We start from the raw sequence: 17,570 nt of genomic DNA on the forward strand, positions 1-17,570 counted from the left end.
CTCTCCTGGATTTACTCGCCCTTGCCACTGAATCTCGGATGCATATTTCTGCATCCCCTTTTTTTTTTAAAAAAAACATCTCAATCTTTTTATTTTTATTTTTATTTTTGTTTTTCTGACCATACCACTTTTGACAATATAACATGGCCAAGAGACCCTAATTTTTGTCCTTTTTCTATGATCATTCTAGCTAATTCAATAAGAATGATTTTAGCCCACTCGACATTTTTAATATTACATCGGAAACATATCATTCGGCCATATATTATGTTAATGAAATAAAAGTTCTTTGTCGAATGAATTTTTAAATTTCTCCCTTACTTTATATGAATTTGATAATTCTATACTCCGAGTTGCACTTAGAAAAAAGATAATAATATGGACAAGTACGAGGTTTGCATTATTGGCATTCTTTGTGATAATGTGTATGGTCTTGATAATTGATATTATCACTTTCTAAATATGAGTTTTCATTTTCGGTATCCAGTTTGAAATACTGAAGTTTTTGGTACGCTTAGAAAATCATATCAATTAGAGATAAATAATTTAGTAGAAACTCTATTATTACTATCATAATCGTGATTATATTAAGAAAATAGTCATTTTTGGTGCGTTTGGTGTCAGAGTTAAAGTAACTTTGATTTTGATTGTTAAAAAATGACAAATGATTGTATAGTGTGTTGAGTTAAAGTTGAAGTTAAAATTTTTGACTTAGAAAATATGTATTTTTATTGTGTAGTGTATTGAGTTAAAGTTAAAGTTAAAATTTTTGTGATTTTAACTGCGAAACCAAACGGAACGTTAATATTCATAGGAGTTATCTAATCGTTAATAGCTACCATCAACATCGCACTCAGAATTGCACCGAATTCAATTTTATAGAACAATCGAGATGCAATCTTCCGATCCAGCTTTTTACTAATTAAAGTAATTTTCATGCTGCAAAATAACGGTTATTATAGCTGAAAAAAGATCAAGAAGGAAATTACCCGAGGGCTATTCGGTCAATTAAGCAAAGGCAACGAGCTGAGTGGCGTCTGCGGTAATTTCAGCCGAACTCCGAGTCCTTTTATCCGGGAAGAATTCCAAGTAACAGTCATGCACTCGTCCTGCCATGTCCAGTGAGTCACCCCGCCCCATTCTCCCACCAATATCCTCTCTCTCTCTCTCTCTCTCTCTCTACTCTCTCCCTAACTTTACTGCTTGCTTCTCCTCTAAGCAGCTTGGTAAAGCTTCATCCCTCTCTGGGTCATCTCCTTTCTGCTCGCAAATCCCCTTTCCTCGGCTCCCTTTTGCTCCTTTCAGCTCACATTGCCGCGCCGCCGAAGCTCGGCTCCATTCATGACCACTCCCTTGCTGCTCCCTCCCGTGTTCTTCCTCCTTGCCAGTCGAGCTCGGTGCTAGGGTTTAAGCTCCGTTTCGGAGGTCTAAAAGAGTGTTCTTGAGCTCCCGGGACGGAGGCAGGGCAAAATGTCCACCTCCCGTGGGGGGCCCGATCAGCCCCAGCAGCCGCAGCGGCGGCTTATGCGGACCCAGACCGCCGGGAACCTCGGCGAGACCGCTTTTGACAGTGAGGTCGTGCCGTCTTCCCTCGTCGAGATCGCGCCGATCCTCCGTGTCGCCAATGAAGTCGAGAACAGCAACCCCCGGGTGGCTTACCTCTGTGAGTCTCTGCTCTACATCTTCTGCTTCTTTGTCTGGTTTCTCTTCGATGTAACTGCTCTGCACTGAGAAAATGGCGACATTAAAGCTGAATCTTTGGGCTTCTGCTTTTGCTCTGTTTTGATTTTTGCGTTTGTTACCATATTTTGCTTCATTATCTCAGATCCCAGATGTTTGTATACTGTGCATCACGAATTTGCTCCATAGCTTTGTTGATGAGGACTCATGCAGTTTGCTCTTGCAAGTTACAATTTCTTTTTTTTCGGTGAATGCAAGTGTAACTTTTTTATTTTATATGAATGTATGTATTGCTCAGCGATTAGAGAGATTTCAGTTCACTCATATGCTAGTGCGGGTTCAGATATAGATCATTTTCGTCCCTGGAAGTATCCATGCATCAAATTTCCGGACATGCAGAAATGATACAGTAGAGCCAGTGAGATTCTGCGAATATTCATTTCTTTTCTTATTTGGACGGAAAGGCAAAAGAGGAGATTCTGGACTATGAAAACTTTAGCCTTTTCATGCTCTAAATTTCCTTTCGAAAATTTGAGCTTGAGGTGCCCAGCCAGTTACGGGGCTAATCTGGGGTACACGTATTTTAACAGAATGGGTTTGGGAAAAGGATTGAACTTCCATTAGGAGCATCCTTAAAAGGAGGGATTTACAGAGACCAATCGGAGGGAGGGTGCCACGTTGCAAATTGTCGGATGGTTGTCCGTAACAAAATAATAAGAACCTTGTTAAATAGTAAGACACTTGTTATTTAATAAGAAACTTATTATTTTTGAATATTATTGTTTTTGAATATAATAAGATACTTGCTAAATAAAACGGAACTTGTTATTTTGTAAGAAACTTATTATTTTGAATATAACAAGGCTCTTGTTAAATAACAAGTTATCTTACTAAATAACAAGAAACTTATCTTTTCTGGAGCATCCTTAAAAGTGCACTTTTAAGGATGCTCCAAATGGTAGACACTCTCCTGGGATAAAAGGAATTTGTGGAACTAGGTAAGCCATTGTAGTGTGACACCAGAGTAGAAAATCAGCCTCGAATCTGAGCTAAAGCTTTTTAAGCTATAGCTTGGTTCGTGTATTTGGTCTTCAGAAGGTGGTTGTAGTTGTCAGTAGATAGTCACTTTTTTGTTTATTTACATATATATATAACACTTGTATGGTTGTTCCAGTTTCTTCGAAAAAAATACTTGTATGCTGGTTTATGTATCTGTCTTCTGCTGATCCTGTTTCCTATTGCCTTTGTTGGTGGTTTTTTGGGTAATTGCTATAAATTTACCTTCATTCTCTTGGCCCTACATCTTGGTTAATTGTTGGCTTTCACCATGCAGGCCGATTTTATGCTTTTGAGAAAGCTCATAGGTTGGATCCCACATCCAGTGGACGTGGTGTTCGTCAGTTTAAGACTGCTCTCCTTCAACGTCTGGAAAGGGTAAGCATGTTTGGCTTCTGTGCACATAGATTTGGTTTTCATATTGTTTGGAAATTAACCTGAGGAAACATATGTATGTTAGAGACTGGCTGCCCCTATAGTGATTGGTTGAGGACACTTAATTAGGTGAAATAAATAATGATGTGGAGGCATAATCACCTTGCGTACAGCCATTCTGTCAACTTGCATGAAATTCAAATAATGAGTAAAAAAAAATTGCTAGGTTTTGCCAGGTTTTATTATGGCATTGTAATGGGAGTCTTCTTATGATGTATCCTTTTCCAGGAAAATGATCCGACCTTGAAGGGGAGGGTGAAAAAAAGTGATGCACGTGAGATGCAGAGTTTCTACCAGCATTATTACAAGAAGTACATTCAAGCTTTGCACAATGCTGCTGACAAAGCTGACCGGTAAGTTCCAGGTTGTGAACTATCGGTTTATGTAAACGAACTGGAAAAATTGTTATGAGCTCCACTGATGATTAACATGTGCTTTGTTTACAGTGCGCAGCTTACAAAGGCATACCAAACTGCTAATGTTCTTTTTGAGGTGTTGAAAGCTGTTAACATGACTCAGTCCATTGAAGTTGATCGGGAGGTGAAATTCTGCAGAATTATGCTGTTATTCTGTGATGATGTTTTTAATTAATTGAGTGTTGCTGATTGACCCTAACTGTTCTAAATTTTCATATTTCTATTATTGCATACGTTTCTCTTCTGAAAATTAGTGTGCTGCATGAGGGAATGGTGTTCATTACTATCGAATTTGCGCAGATTCAGGAGTTTCAGAACAAAGTTGCAGAAAAAACGCAGATTTATGTACCTTACAACATTCTTCCTCTTGATCCTGATAGTGCAAATCAAGCAATCATGAAATATCCGGAGGTCATTTTCTGTCTGTGGTTGTTCATCTTCATGTTAGTTTTACTTGACCACAGTAGTATTGAAACTTCTCTATTGAAAATCGACTTTGCAGATCCAAGCTGCTGTTTTTGCTCTTCGTAATACCAGAGGTCTTCCTTGGCCGAAGGATCACAAAAAGAAAAAGGACGAAGACATTCTAGATTGGCTCCAAGCAATGTTTGGCTTTCAGGTGACAAACTTGCATGTTCCATCTCGTAGTTAACTCTGATGAATTTTCTATATTGTCTATGGTAGTTCAATTAGAAATTGATAGTATGCTAACCAATTTTTGTTGCTTCTGCTTACTGATATTACAGAAGGACAATGTGGCAAACCAAAGGGAACATTTGATCCTGTTGCTGGCTAACGTACATATAAGGCAATTTCCGAAACCCGATCAACAACCAAAGGTTTGTTCTTTGCCAAGACTCCATCCAAATGATGTCCATCTTATTTTTGTTAAAATGGGTTCTCTTTTTTACTCTATTTACTCTTATACTTGAACTTTGTACTATATCTAGTATCATATGGTGCTTAACCTTATCTATTTTACGGCTCTGCATAATGTGATTACCCTTTGGAGTGAAAGATGCCGCCCTACATTTCTTTGCATAATCTTTAATTTTTTTCGTTTATTCTTCCTTTTTTATTTTTATTTATTTTTGCATTGAGGTCCATTTATGTGTTGTACATATTTTGCCCTCACTTGTCATACTATTTAAATCAAGAATCAGTATTTGGACTAAGCTCAATTTTGATGATCTGTTTTATCTGATAAATAGTTGGATGAGCGAGCTTTGACAGAAGTGATGAAGAAATTGTTCAAGAATTACAAGAAGTGGTGCAAGTTCTTGGATAGGAAAAGCAGTCTCTGGTAAGCTTCTGCTGTTGTTTCTATATGCATTGAAGCAGGCCAGTTGTGTTGGATTTGCTCTTTAGGTGTCCTGTACTTTCAATATACATTACGTCATTACTCCCTGAAACATTAGTTGGTGGTTTCAGCAAACTGTGCCTAAAAATACCAGATTAGCATGTCACATTGACTAATGACAATAAATAAAACTAGTGTATGCAAAGTTTTGAGAAATGCTTTGAATTTGATTTAAGTGGACTCAATTTTTAGACCCAGTTCTTCAGAATTTTCTTTCTATTCTGACCATTGCACAATCGCAGTTCTCTTTATTCTTTCTGTTCCTTTCTATATCTAGGTTGCCGACCATCCAGCAGGAAGTACAGCAACGGAAACTTCTCTACATGGCTCTGTATCTTCTTATATGGGGGGAAGCAGCTAACTTAAGATTCATGCCAGAGTGCCTCTGCTATATTTATCATCATGTATGTTCATATGCTCTTTCTCCAGAACTAGATGTGCAAAATTGTGAATTGTATATCTTTTTTCTTTTTTTTTTTGCCTGATGTTGCAAATTGTATATCTTTTGATAAAGGCAACAATTTTATTCAATGCAAAAAAGGAAGACATGAACTTTAAAAACATTAAGTTTGGTTATGTCCTCCATCAATTTCTGTATCTGCTTCTGTTATTTGTGGAAGTAAATTAATTAGTGAAATTTATTTTTATTTTCATCATTGTAAGAATGAAGAATAATTATCTGTCCAGAGTGAATAAGCAGCAGTAGGTTTCTGTGGTCGAGTCTTCTGTTATGGACAATTCTGTTTTTTTAATCTAACTCCTATGACAGGAGCCACATCAGTGTTCTCCACATATTAAGCATCGTATGTGATAATAATTCTTGCACAAGTACTTAAGCCTGTTGATAGCATTCTGCATGTGCAGCAAGATCATTTTTCGTTCTTGTGTCCTGACCTTCTGCTGGTCTTGCTTCGCTTCCTGTAGATGGCTTTTGAATTGTATGGTATGCTAGCTGGGAATGTCAGTTCTGTGACTGGAGAGAATGTAAAGCCAGCCTATGGAGGTGAAGACGAGGCTTTCTTGAGGAAAGTGGTTACTCCGATCTATGAAGTGATTGCAGAGGTCTGAAATGATATTTATATTGTATGAGTTACATTATGTTTGTTCTTTACCTTGACGATGTTTCCATGCTTGCAATGATAATCAGGAAGCAAAAAGGACCAAGCGAGGAAAGTCAAAGCATTCCCAGTGGAGGAACTATGATGATTTGAATGAATATTTTTGGTAATTCTGAGTTCTATATTGTTCAGCTGTATTCTCTCTGTTTAAGGATCTTGAAGTGACCAACTTTCTTTCATGTTAATAGGTCAGTTGACTGCTTCCGCCTAGGTTGGCCAATGCGTGCAGATGCTGATTTTTTCCATCTTCCAGCTGGGCAATTACGGGAGAAAAATGGGGTGAATCTCCATTCTCTATTTGTTTTTCCTGACTATCTGGAACCTCTTCTTCATTTGGGGCCTTGAGGTTTTACTGATATTCCAGCATTTTTACAATGATTGATGTTTTCTACTCATACTGTTTATATTTTGTTCAGATGAACTGCTATCTGTATTAGAAGACGTTTGACCAAAAAAAAAAAAAGAAGAGAGAAAGAAAGAAAAAAAGTTGTTTTTTTGCTTTCTTGCTTTATGTTACCCACAAAACCAAAGCATGTCATGTTGGTTTCAGAGTTTGTGTGTGCGCATAAATGATGAAGTGCCAACTGATGCTGCTATTGGAAGCTAGACATATTTCTAATTTGTAGCCATCTAATAGGCTAAGATGATCTTATTTGATTCGGCAGTTGAATGAGTGTGAAATGATATCATTTTTTTTTATCATATTCAGGATGGTAAGCCTCCCCAGGATCGATGGGTGGGAAAGGTCAATTTTGTTGAAATACGCTCATTTTGGCATATCTTTAGAAGCTTTGACCGGATGTGGAGCTTCTTCATTTTATGCTTACAGGTTTAAAATTTTCTTACCTGTGTAATTATATGAGCGTGATTCCCTTAAGATCCCAATTAAATGTGGTTTATAATGTTTCCTAGGCAATGATAATTGTTGCTTGGAATGGCACGGGGGATCCAACTGCAGTCTTCTCACCTGATGTATTCAAGAAAGTATTATCCGTCTTCATTACAGCTTCAATATTGAAACTTGGGCAAGGTATCAAATTATATTTTGTTGCAAGTAATTTGTTTTTGGTTCTGTAAGCTATCAAGAAATTGTTGTGATGACGTTGGGGGAAGTATTCCTCAGCCGCATTGATGTGGTCATCAGTTCTGCTTTGTTTGAACTTGCGATTAGCTCTTTTCTTCTTATGATTGATGATAACATGACGTTTTGATGGTGGAAAGTTCACAATGATTAGTATTGGAAAAACTTTAGGGTTGTGCAGCCGAAACATGCTCTGCTTCTGGATAGCAAGATTTCTATAATGGAATAGTTAATGTTAGATGAGGTGACGGTGTCATACTTATTGCTGTTATACTAGGGAGGCTATTAGACGATTTAGAATATTTCAACCTTATCTCTTCCCTTTACTACTTTTCTTATGTACTGCTGAATCTTTATTACGTTTATTATCTAATTTATCTTAAAACATCTATGGAGATTATAGTTGGAGCTTAATGGTAAAAAAAGTTGAAGCAAAGATATAATTTTTCAGGACAGACGGCCTCAGCTTTCTGCCACTATGTGGTTCACAAATGAAATTCTGTCATGATTGACCTTTTCATTGGTAGCATGAAGTAGTAGCTGTTTGATCATCTGTCTTTTATATGTGCAGCTGTTCTTGATGTAATACTGAGCGGGAAGGCACACAGGAGCATGTCTTATTTTGTGAAGTTGAGATACATTTTAAAGGTGGTTTCAGCAGCTGCTTGGGTTATAATTCTACCAGTTACTTATGCATATTCATCAGCTAACCCTGGCGGATTTGCTCAAACTATCAAAAGCTGGTTTGGCGGAAATAGTTCAAGTTCACCTCCCTTGTTTATTTTGGCTGTGGTTATCTATTTGGCACCAAATATGTTAGCTGCTGTTTTGTTCTTATTCCCCTCCATCCGTCGATTCCTCGAGAGATCCAACTATAGAATTGTGATGCTCATAATGTGGTGGTCACAGGTATCCGTATGATTGCTCATATCACTTTGTCTATTTTCTTTTATAAGGGCAACCAAGAAATATGATATTGTACTTGACCAAATTGATGTCTTATCGAACCTTGCAGCCTCGACTCTATGTTGGGAGGGGAATGCATGAAAGCACGTTCTCCCTGTTCAAGTAAGACACTTGAAGATGAATCCTTTGTGCTGATTTACAATTAATAGTGTTGGAAATTACTTTTCTTATTTGCTGGAAACACATTCACTTTACGGCACTTGTTTGTCAGGTATACACTGTTCTGGGTTCTTCTCATGGTGACAAAATTGGCTTTCAGTTACTACATTGAGGTAGGTTATCTATTGGTCTTTAATCTCGTTACTTACACCATTATCTAACTCAAAGCAAATGACTGCATGAAGCATTGGGGACTGAAATCAAAACCTATAGAAGACTGTCAAGAAGGGAGTTGAAATTAGCAGAATATGATTTCCTAAACAAAATTCTTATGCTAACTCAAGGCAAATGATTGCATGAGGCTTATTAACGTGACTTATTCTGAAATTTCTTGAACTTGATGCAGATAAAACCTCTAGTGGGGCCGACAAAAGCTATCATGAGTGTTCACATAACCAAGTTCAAGTGGCATGAATTCTTTCCACAAGGTAATGGATTTGATTGTATCCCTTGTGTGTCTGGAATTCCATATAAGTTGACGAGCTCTGATTTTCATGTTATCATTTCTTTGCAGCAAAGAACAATATTGGAGTTGTAATCGCTCTTTGGGCTCCCATCATTCTCGTATGTGCTATGCCTTATCCTTGCTTTGTTAGCTAAATTTGTTGAAGGTTCTATATTGTTCGATTTTTAATGCATTTGTTTTCTCAGGTATACTTTATGGATGCCCAAATATGGTATGCCATCTTCTCTACTTTATTTGGAGGAATCTATGGAGCATTTCGTCGGCTGGGAGAGGTTAGTGGAATTGTCTCGATTCTCTTATTTAGCGCTACTATTTTTTCTGGGGCTCTTGCTATGCTATTTCATTGATGTCTTACAGTAAAAAATTATTTTGATGCTATAATGGATGTATAATTTATATTTCAAATTACATAATGATAAAAAGTGGTCTCTCTCTGCTGTCTCACACGCACCTGGAATATTGGTGACAACAATATAAAAGGATATTTCTCTCTCTATGTGGTCAGGTATTTTGGATAATGAAACTTCATTGTTCTTGACATGTAGACACGGCTGAAATGAAATCTGGGAAAACTGATTAAGTTCAGTTGAACTTGTGAAACAGTTTTACACATTGCTACCTTTTTGAAATAGGAGATAGACATTGCATATAGAAGATCTGATAGTAAGCATAAAACTGATTTACTTTTGTGTTGGGGTAATAGGACAAAAAGGAAGAAAGGTCATGTACTATGATATAGAGAACTTTGTTTTCCCTTCTAAGTTACGAGTTATTCTCATTTTGCTACTACAAACTCGTGGTCAGTTTATTACAGTCTTGACGTCTCCTGTACATTTGTGTATATCATCTGTTTTTGGTTGAAATGATGATATGCAAGGTTGCCTTGCGAAGCTTGTTCATGCTTGCAGAATAGTTATAGGTTTACTTGTCAGTGGTGGACGTTTTCTTAGTATCTTGATGATGGGTCATTTAATTATATTTGTTCAAAGTTTATTGTGGTGAAACAGTTATCTGCTTTCTAGACAGCAAATCCTTGAATGTGTTTAGCAGATGATTACCTTCTTTATACTTTTTTTTGGCCTGATTACATTCTTTAACTGACTTTGCATTTTCTTTAAGATTCGTACTCTGGGAATGCTGAGATCTCGTTTCCAGTCATTGCCTGCTGCTTTTAATGATCGTTTGATTCCGGATGAAAAGAGTGAGCCAAAGAAGAAGGGACTTAGGGCTACTTTTTCTCGCAACTTAACTCAGGTGAGCTGTCTTCATGTTTATAAAAACTAGGTTTTTAGACCCATGTGTTGCACGGACTCTATAAACAAAAAAATTACGATATAAAATTCTATTATTTATAATATAAGAAATTGAATTTAATAATATTTGTCAATATAATAGGAAAAAAATAGTTAATTCTAAAAGTGAACCTTTTTCTTTCAGATTTATTTATTAATTATAATTATAGTAAATGTGTAGAATTGAAGTGAAAAATTGCGTTACATTTCAGTAATATAAAAAATTCAAATACACTAAAAAACATAGACTGTTTTTGTATATCGAAACAAATAAGCGATCACTTGTCTACGATAATTATCAAATTGGATAAATATTTTGTTAGTGTGAGTTAATTGTATATGCTTACATTGTAGCCACTGTATATAGATGTTTATTTGTTTAAAAAGCTGCATGTTCCTTGTCATATTGCGCCCTCTCTGTATTTGAAATCATTCTTTTCTCGTTAGAAAGGCTGAAGATTCATTGATATAATTCGTACTTGTCCGTCTGATATTGCAGATCCCATCTAACAAAGAGAAAGAGGCAGCAAGATTTGCTCAATTGTGGAACAAAATAATCACTAGTTTTAGAGAAGAAGACCTTATAAATGATAGGTAATGATTGTGCATACTATATTTACTTGCCACCTAAATCTATAGTTGTTGGGATGAACTCCTCTCTCCTTTGCTTCATTTGCTGTGTACTTGTAGTTTTACGCAGTTCACCTTGTTTATGTGTGAACTCTTACCTTGTCAGGGAAATGAATCTGCTGCTTGTTCCATATTGGGCTGATCGCCAACTTGAAGATATCCAATGGCCTCCATTTCTGCTTGCTAGCAAAGTATGTCACGGTTCACTTTCTTTTAATAAATTGATGTCCACTTGTTCTTATGTCCTTTATTTGCTTGCCCTTTAGATTCCTATCGCATTGGACATGGCTAAGGACAGCAATGGAAAGGACCGTGAGCTGAGAAAGAGGATTGAAGTTGACGATTACATGTCTTGTGCTGTTCGTGAATGCTATGCCCAATTTAAAAGCATCATCAGGTTCTTGGTCCAAGGAAAGCGCGAACAAGAGTAAGTCTTGGTTCTTTCTCAAAGTGGCTTCAGCGACTTCTTACTGTTGCCTAATGTATATTGCCTTTTCTGCCATGTTCATCCAGTGTTATTGAACATATCTTCTCTCTAGTGGACAAACACATAGCAGATGATGATCTATTACGTGAGTTTAAGATGAGTGCTCTTCCCAGCCTCTATGACCAGTTTGTCAGGCTCATCAAATACTTGGTAACTGTCAACTTTTTGTTTGTATCTTTACATTTTCAATCAACTGCTGTAAGCCTTACATTTAATGTTAAAAATTTGCAGTTGACTAACAAGGCCGAGGACAGGGATCAAGTTGTGATTCTTTTCCAAGATATGCTTGAAGTTGTTACAAGGGACATCATGGAGGATCACATCTCCAGGTCTGGGACTTCGGTATTTTCTTGATGGTATATCTATTCCTTCCAAAAAGACATATTTAAGGATTTTACATTCTTCTGCAGTTTGGTAGACTCGATCCATGGGGGTTCTGGGAACGAGGGGATGGCCGCATTTGAGCAGCAGTATCAGTTGTTTGCGTCTAGTGGGGCTATTATTTTTCCTGTTGACCCAGTAACTGATGCTTGGCAGGAGAAGGTTTATCTCATCAGCAGAAAGCAATATGCACTGCATTACTAATCCTGACCCTAAAGATTTTTCCTTTCCTCGTTGTAGATTAAACGGCTTGATCTGTTGCTTACAACAAAAGAATCTGCGATGGATGTGCCATCCAACTTAGAGGCTAGAAGGCGCATTTCTTTCTTCTCAAATTCATTGTTTATGGAAATGCCCACTGCTCCTAAAGTTCGCAACATGCTGTCGTTCTCGTAAGGCTTTTGTGTTAATTGCATTATTTTCTCAAATTTTTAGCTCTGCTTTGTTCACATCTTTTATCTTGAAATGCTTCATATGTTTACTGCATGTCTATTAGACTTGGTTTAATAAATGGAAGTCACTTTGTAGCCAAATGTTTCCTTTTGGATTCTTATCTTGTAATATGATGTACGACCTAAAACCTTTATCCTTCTGAATTTCTGATTGGATAAACTCTATTCTAGGGTTCTAACTCCCTACTACACTGAGGAGGTCCTCTTCTCACTGAAAGATCTGGAGACTCCGAATGAAGATGGTGTCTCCATCCTCTTTTACTTGCAGAAGATTTTCCCAGGTTCCTTCTCGGTTCATGTGTTCTGTTGGGAAGAAAATTCAGCTGTTCTCTATCTTGTGTTTAGTCGAAAGTGATGTCTACTTCTGATGCTGTTATTGCTATTATAATCTAGATGAATGGAACAACTTTCTTGAGAGGGTCAAATGTAGAAATGAAGAAGAACTCAGGGAATCTGATTACCTGGAGGAACAACTTCGTCTTTGGGCATCATACAGAGGCCAAACATTAACTAAGACTGGTGCTCTCTCTTTCTCTCCTCCCAAAACCTTGCAGACACGCTCCCACACTCAACTAATGAATGTCCGGAGAGCCTTCTATCCTTTTCTTGTGGAATTTCTTTTCTTATATAGTTATATGTTATTGACGGGACTTTCATGATAAATGACAGTAAGAGGCATGATGTACTACCGGGAAGCTTTGGAGCTTCAGGCTTTTCTTGATATGGCCAAAGATGAAGGTGCTTACTTCGCATAGTTAGAATAGTACATTCTACTATATATTCTTGCGTAATATTTGCTTGGATTCATTCATTCTATTAACTTGAATGGACTATGACATTACTCAGACTTAATGGGAGGGTACAAAGCTGTAGAATCCAGCGCAGAGGATCAGGCAAATGGTGACAGGTCACTATGGGCCCAATGTCAGGCAGTAGCTGACATGAAATTCACATATGTGGTGTCGTGTCAACTATATGGGATCCACAAAAGATCTGGCGATGCCCGTGCGCAGGACATTCTCAGGCTCATGACAACGTAAGTCCCCCCACCCAAATTTTTTTTTTAAAATATCTGAAGATGTTGATTGCTATAATTTCTTATTATTGACATGTGTACGCCTTGCAGTTACCCTTCTCTTCGTGTGGCATATATTGATGAGGTTGAAGAACCTACCATGGACGGATCTAAAAAGGTTAACCCGAAGGGCTACTACTCCACTCTTGTGAAGGCTGTGCCAAAGTCCAAGGACTCTTCCGAACCAGCGCAGAGCTTGGATCAGGTTTAAGCTTGTTCATGCTTTTAGCTTGAACTTTATGGGTTCTAGCAACATTCTTTCTCTCTGTCATGTTGTTGTATTAGTTAAGGCCTCAGATTTATCTTTAGCATCCTGTCACTTAACAAATCTGTGTCTCGATTCTTTGGTAGGTTATTTATCGGATAAAACTTCCTGGACCTGCTATTTTGGGTGAGGGGAAACCAGAAAATCAAAACCACGCAATAATTTTCACTCGTGGAGAAGGATTGCAGACAATAGATATGAACCAGGTATTAGGATATTTTGTATTAGGATACTTTTTTCTCCATCTCTCACCCCCCTTACTATGGCGTCCTCTTGGCTCTCTCTCCATCACTCCGGGCATGTTTGTATTAGGATAATTATTTGGAGGAATCTCTCAAAATGAGGAACTTACTGGAAGAATTCCTCAAAAAGCATGATGGTGTGCGGACCCCGACAATCCTTGGACTTCGGGAGCATATTTTCACAGGAAGGTTGGTGCTCTCGTGCAGTGAATATCTTGAATTCAGTTAAATATGTAGCCATTTTGAATCCATAGCTAACATTTCGCTATTGGGTGCAGTGTTTCATCTCTTGCTTGGTTCATGTCAAATCAGGAGACTAGTTTTGTGACCATCGGGCAGAGATTGTTGGCCAACCCTTTGAAGTAAGTCTTAAATATCCATTGTTATATAACTAAAAAGGACCTCCATCCCCTTGGAAATCTTTTGTTCCTTGGAATGAGGTGGCACTTAATTGAAGAGTACTGCGGTTGTACCCCATAGATGAAGCGATATAATGGACTTGCTTGGAAAAAATTAGTTAAGAGGAATAGGAATGGATCCAAAGTGAAAATGATAGCGACATTTTACTGAGTGATATTTACTGTATATGTGCATATGCATAGAATAGGAATAGATCTAGAGGATAATATTAAATAACATGGGCCTTTGCCTTTCTGCACGCCAATTATCTAATAATAATATATGAGTGTTCTGTTATTCACCAAACTTATAATCCCCTTCTTTGCTGATACAGGGTTCGATTTCACTACGGTCATCCTGATGTGTTTGAGAGGCTCTTTCACCTTACGAGGGGTGGTGTCAGTAAGGCATCCAAGGTTATCAATTTGAGTGAAGATATCTTTGCTGGTATGTGGATCTTCAAATTTTTATTCTATCTTCTGATTGGGGTTAGCCTCCCATGAGCTTTCCCAGTTGGCTTTATCGCTGTAACCGCCCTCATGCTTTCACTTGTCAGCTTCATTCTTGCTTTCTGCTTCAAAATCTCAAATGCAAATCAGAGTTGGTTCCCTGAACCAAACTGTGGAAGACAACACGCTTTACTTAGGGTATCGTAGTTAATTTATTTCCATTTGCAGGGTTCAATTCCACTCTTCGTGAAGGCAATGTGACTCACCACGAGTACATACAAGTTGGAAAGGGAAGGGATGTGGGTCTGAACCAGATCTCGATGTTTGAGGCCAAAATAGCTAATGGAAATGGAGAGCAGACTCTAAGTAGAGACATCTATCGGCTTGGGCATCGTTTTGACTTCTTCAGAATGCTATCGTGTTATTTTACCACAATTGGTTTCTACTTCAGTACTCTTGTATGCCATCATGCCCTTGGTTCTCAATGATTTTACTTTTGCAGGCATTTATAGCCTTTAATACTAACTTTACTTTCTCCATACGCAGATCACAGTGCTTACTGTCTATGTATTTCTCTATGGCCGTCTCTATCTTGTTCTTAGTGGGCTTGAAGAAGGTTTGAGCACTCAGCCTGCCATTAGGGACAATAAGCCTTTGCAAGTGGCTCTTGCTTCTCAATCGTTCGTTCAGATTGGCTTCTTGATGGCATTACCTATGTTGATGGAGATAGGTCTGGAAAGGGGATTCAGAACTGCGCTGAGTGACTTTGTACTGATGCAGCTTCAACTCGCTCCAGTGTTCTTCACATTCTCTCTCGGAACAAAGACCCATTACTATGGAAGAACTTTGCTTCATGGAGGTGCCAAGTATAGGCCTACAGGCCGAGGTTTTGTGGTGTTCCATGCCAAGTTTGCTGATAACTACAGACTTTACTCTCGGAGTCATTTTGTCAAGGGTTTCGAGTTGATGATCTTGCTTCTGGTTTACCAAATCTTTGGTCAATCTTACAGAGGTGCTGTTGCTTATATATTGATTACAATTTCTATGTGGTTCATGGTGGGAACTTGGCTTTTCGCTCCCTTCCTGTTCAATCCATCGGGATTTGAGTGGCAGAAGATTGTCGATGATTGGACCGACTGGAACAAGTGGATCAGTAACCGAGGTGGAATTGGTGTGCCTCCTGAGAAGAGTTGGGAATCATGGTGGGAAGAGGAACAGGAACATCTTGATTCTTCTGGGAAGCGTGGAATAATTGCTGAGATATTACTGGCTCTCCGATTCTTCATCTATCAGTATGGGCTCGTTTATCATTTGCACATTACGAGGAAAAACAAAAGCGTTCTGGTAATTAAACTAAATCCTCTGAAATTATCTTCTTCTCCTCTTTCCTTTTTCGGTCTTATACTTGATGGGAATACCTAATATGTCTTTTGAAAACTCTTACAGGTTTATGGTATATCATGGCTTGTGATATTCCTCATATTGTTTGTAATGAAGGTGAGCCTCGTAATATTTCAGATTTTTGTTTATAATACCATTCCTGAAAAGGGGGTTTTTTGGTTTTTTTTTTTTTCTTTTGTTGGTGGGGTGGGGGGTGGGGGGGGGGTGTGTGAAAATACTTAGACTTGATTTGGGAGTGCTGTTGCTGATGGAGAAGTACTGAAATAAAATTGCTGAGAAATAAGTGCTGATTTCAGAATAAGTTAAAGCATTTTGGAAGAAACTAATTTAAAACTGCTGAAAGTAAAAAAGCAATTATTAATACTTGAAATAGAATAAGCAGAAGCAGATTTCGTAAGCACCTTAACTTGCTTGAAAAAAATCACGCTTGCAACCGCAGTTTGACCCAAACCGTGGTTTCAAAAACTCACCAAACACCCAATTTGCTTAAAATTATAAAGAAAAGTGATTATAAAATCTCTCACCTCACTCCCAAACGAACTCTTAGAGGCCTTTTACCTGCTCAGTATTGCTCAATAATAAGGTTTTCTTTCTTTGTTCTTTCAGACTGTATCCGTTGGACGGAGAAAATTCAGTGCAGATTTCCAGCTCATGTTCCGGCTAATTAAGGGAATGATATTCCTCACCTTCGTAGCAATTCTCGTCACATTGATCGCACTCCCTCACATGACCATTCGAGATATCATTGTTTGCATCCTTGCCTTTATGCCAACTGGCTGGGGAATGCTCTTGGTAAGATATCCCTCACCTTTATGTCGATTCTGGTCCTTATGTTTACAAGGAGAAAGGATTACTTGAAATGCTCTTCATGGGTTCTCTTATAAGTCATCTTTTTTTTTTCCTCTTTCGTAATACAATTCAACATGTTTTGCAAATCACAATCAAACATTTTGTTTCCTTAATTTCCTCATTTTCTTTTCGGAACGTCTTAACCGAAAAGAAAATTATCACCCCGAATCCATTTAGAGTTTAATTATCATATTCCAATTCGGGATTCTCTTGCATTGGAAGAATGATTGAAGAACTCAAAGTGTGTCTGTATTCTCCCTCCCAGATTGCACAGGCATGCAAGCGTCTTGTGAAGCGGGCAGGATTCTGGGGATCGGTCCGCACGCTCGCTCGGGGCTACGAGATTGTGATGGGGTTGCTCCTCTTCACACCGGTTGCATTTCTTGCTTGGTTCCCGTTCGTCTCGGAATTCCAGACGCGTATGCTCTTCAACCAAGCCTTCAGCAGAGGTTTGCAGATCTCCCGTATCCTCGGAGGACACAGGAAAGACCGGTCCTCCCGCAGCAAAGAGTAACCCGTAAGTGCTGTCAGTTCAACTGGGGATTGAGGCAGCCATTTTTTGTTCCATTGCCAGTGTGCTGGCGATTTCTTTTGGGAAAACTTAGACGTGAGGCGTCGGGTGTGGAAGGCAAGAAGCGAGGCTCGACTTGTCCCTGGCTTACTAATTTATAGCTTTCGCGGAGTAATTGTATGTAAATAGAATTCAGAATCTTCAACATGGCATTTGCTGTACGGAATCCTGTCATTTGCTATTTGAAAACCTCTACTGCATTTCGGACAGTGAGGATTCTAATTTCTCGCAATCTCAGTAATTTAGTCGCAGTCAGCATTCGCGACTGAGGAGTCGAGTCGAGTCGAGTCGGTCCATCCTCGGGGAATATTGCGAGGGTCCAATCATGACAAAACTCGTC

General features: G+C 38.4%; 1 protein-coding gene across 1 annotated transcript; it reads left to right on the top strand.

Annotated features, from left to right (window-relative positions):
• Positions 1–1,470: 1,470 nt before the first annotated feature.
• On the top strand, positions 1,471–17,462 carry LOC116211763 (callose synthase 3). Its single transcript, XM_031546277.1, has 42 exons — positions 1,471–1,663; positions 3,014–3,114; positions 3,400–3,524; positions 3,618–3,711; positions 3,888–3,998; positions 4,090–4,206; positions 4,334–4,426; positions 4,799–4,890; positions 5,225–5,351; positions 5,872–6,009; positions 6,095–6,171; positions 6,254–6,344; positions 6,775–6,894; positions 6,978–7,095; positions 7,718–8,055; positions 8,162–8,214; positions 8,324–8,384; positions 8,618–8,699; positions 8,786–8,835; positions 8,923–9,009; positions 9,857–9,991; positions 10,529–10,623; positions 10,766–10,850; positions 10,926–11,086; positions 11,173–11,296; positions 11,378–11,475; positions 11,557–11,689; positions 11,768–11,919; positions 12,151–12,260; positions 12,373–12,498; positions 12,649–12,717; positions 12,826–13,015; positions 13,106–13,259; positions 13,406–13,525; positions 13,632–13,750; positions 13,840–13,923; positions 14,295–14,407; positions 14,638–14,867; positions 14,956–15,753; positions 15,856–15,906; positions 16,417–16,602; positions 16,925–17,462. The coding sequence occupies exons 1-42, from the start codon at positions 1,471–1,473 to the stop codon at positions 17,171–17,173; spliced, it is 5,850 nt and encodes a 1,949-aa protein (XP_031402137.1). The 3' UTR covers positions 17,174–17,462.
• Positions 17,463–17,570: the final 108 nt, after the last annotated feature.

Source organism: Punica granatum, chromosome 6 (genome assembly GCF_007655135.1).
Source record: "Punica granatum isolate Tunisia-2019 chromosome 6, ASM765513v2, whole genome shotgun sequence".
Lineage (NCBI taxonomy): Eukaryota > Viridiplantae > Streptophyta > Magnoliopsida > Myrtales > Lythraceae > Punica > Punica granatum.

Coding starts and splice junctions, on each gene's coding strand:
- LOC116211763 (XM_031546277.1), top strand. CDS start 1,471: ATGTCCACCTCCCGTGGGGGGCCCGATCAGCCCCAGCAGCCGCAGCGG. Junction 11,476..11,556: donor ATGGAGGATCACATCTCCAG/GTCTGGGACTTC, acceptor ATTCTTCTGCAG/TTTGGTAGACTCGATCCATG. Junction 15,907..16,416: donor TCATATTGTTTGTAATGAAG/GTGAGCCTCGTA, acceptor TTGTTCTTTCAG/ACTGTATCCGTTGGACGGAG.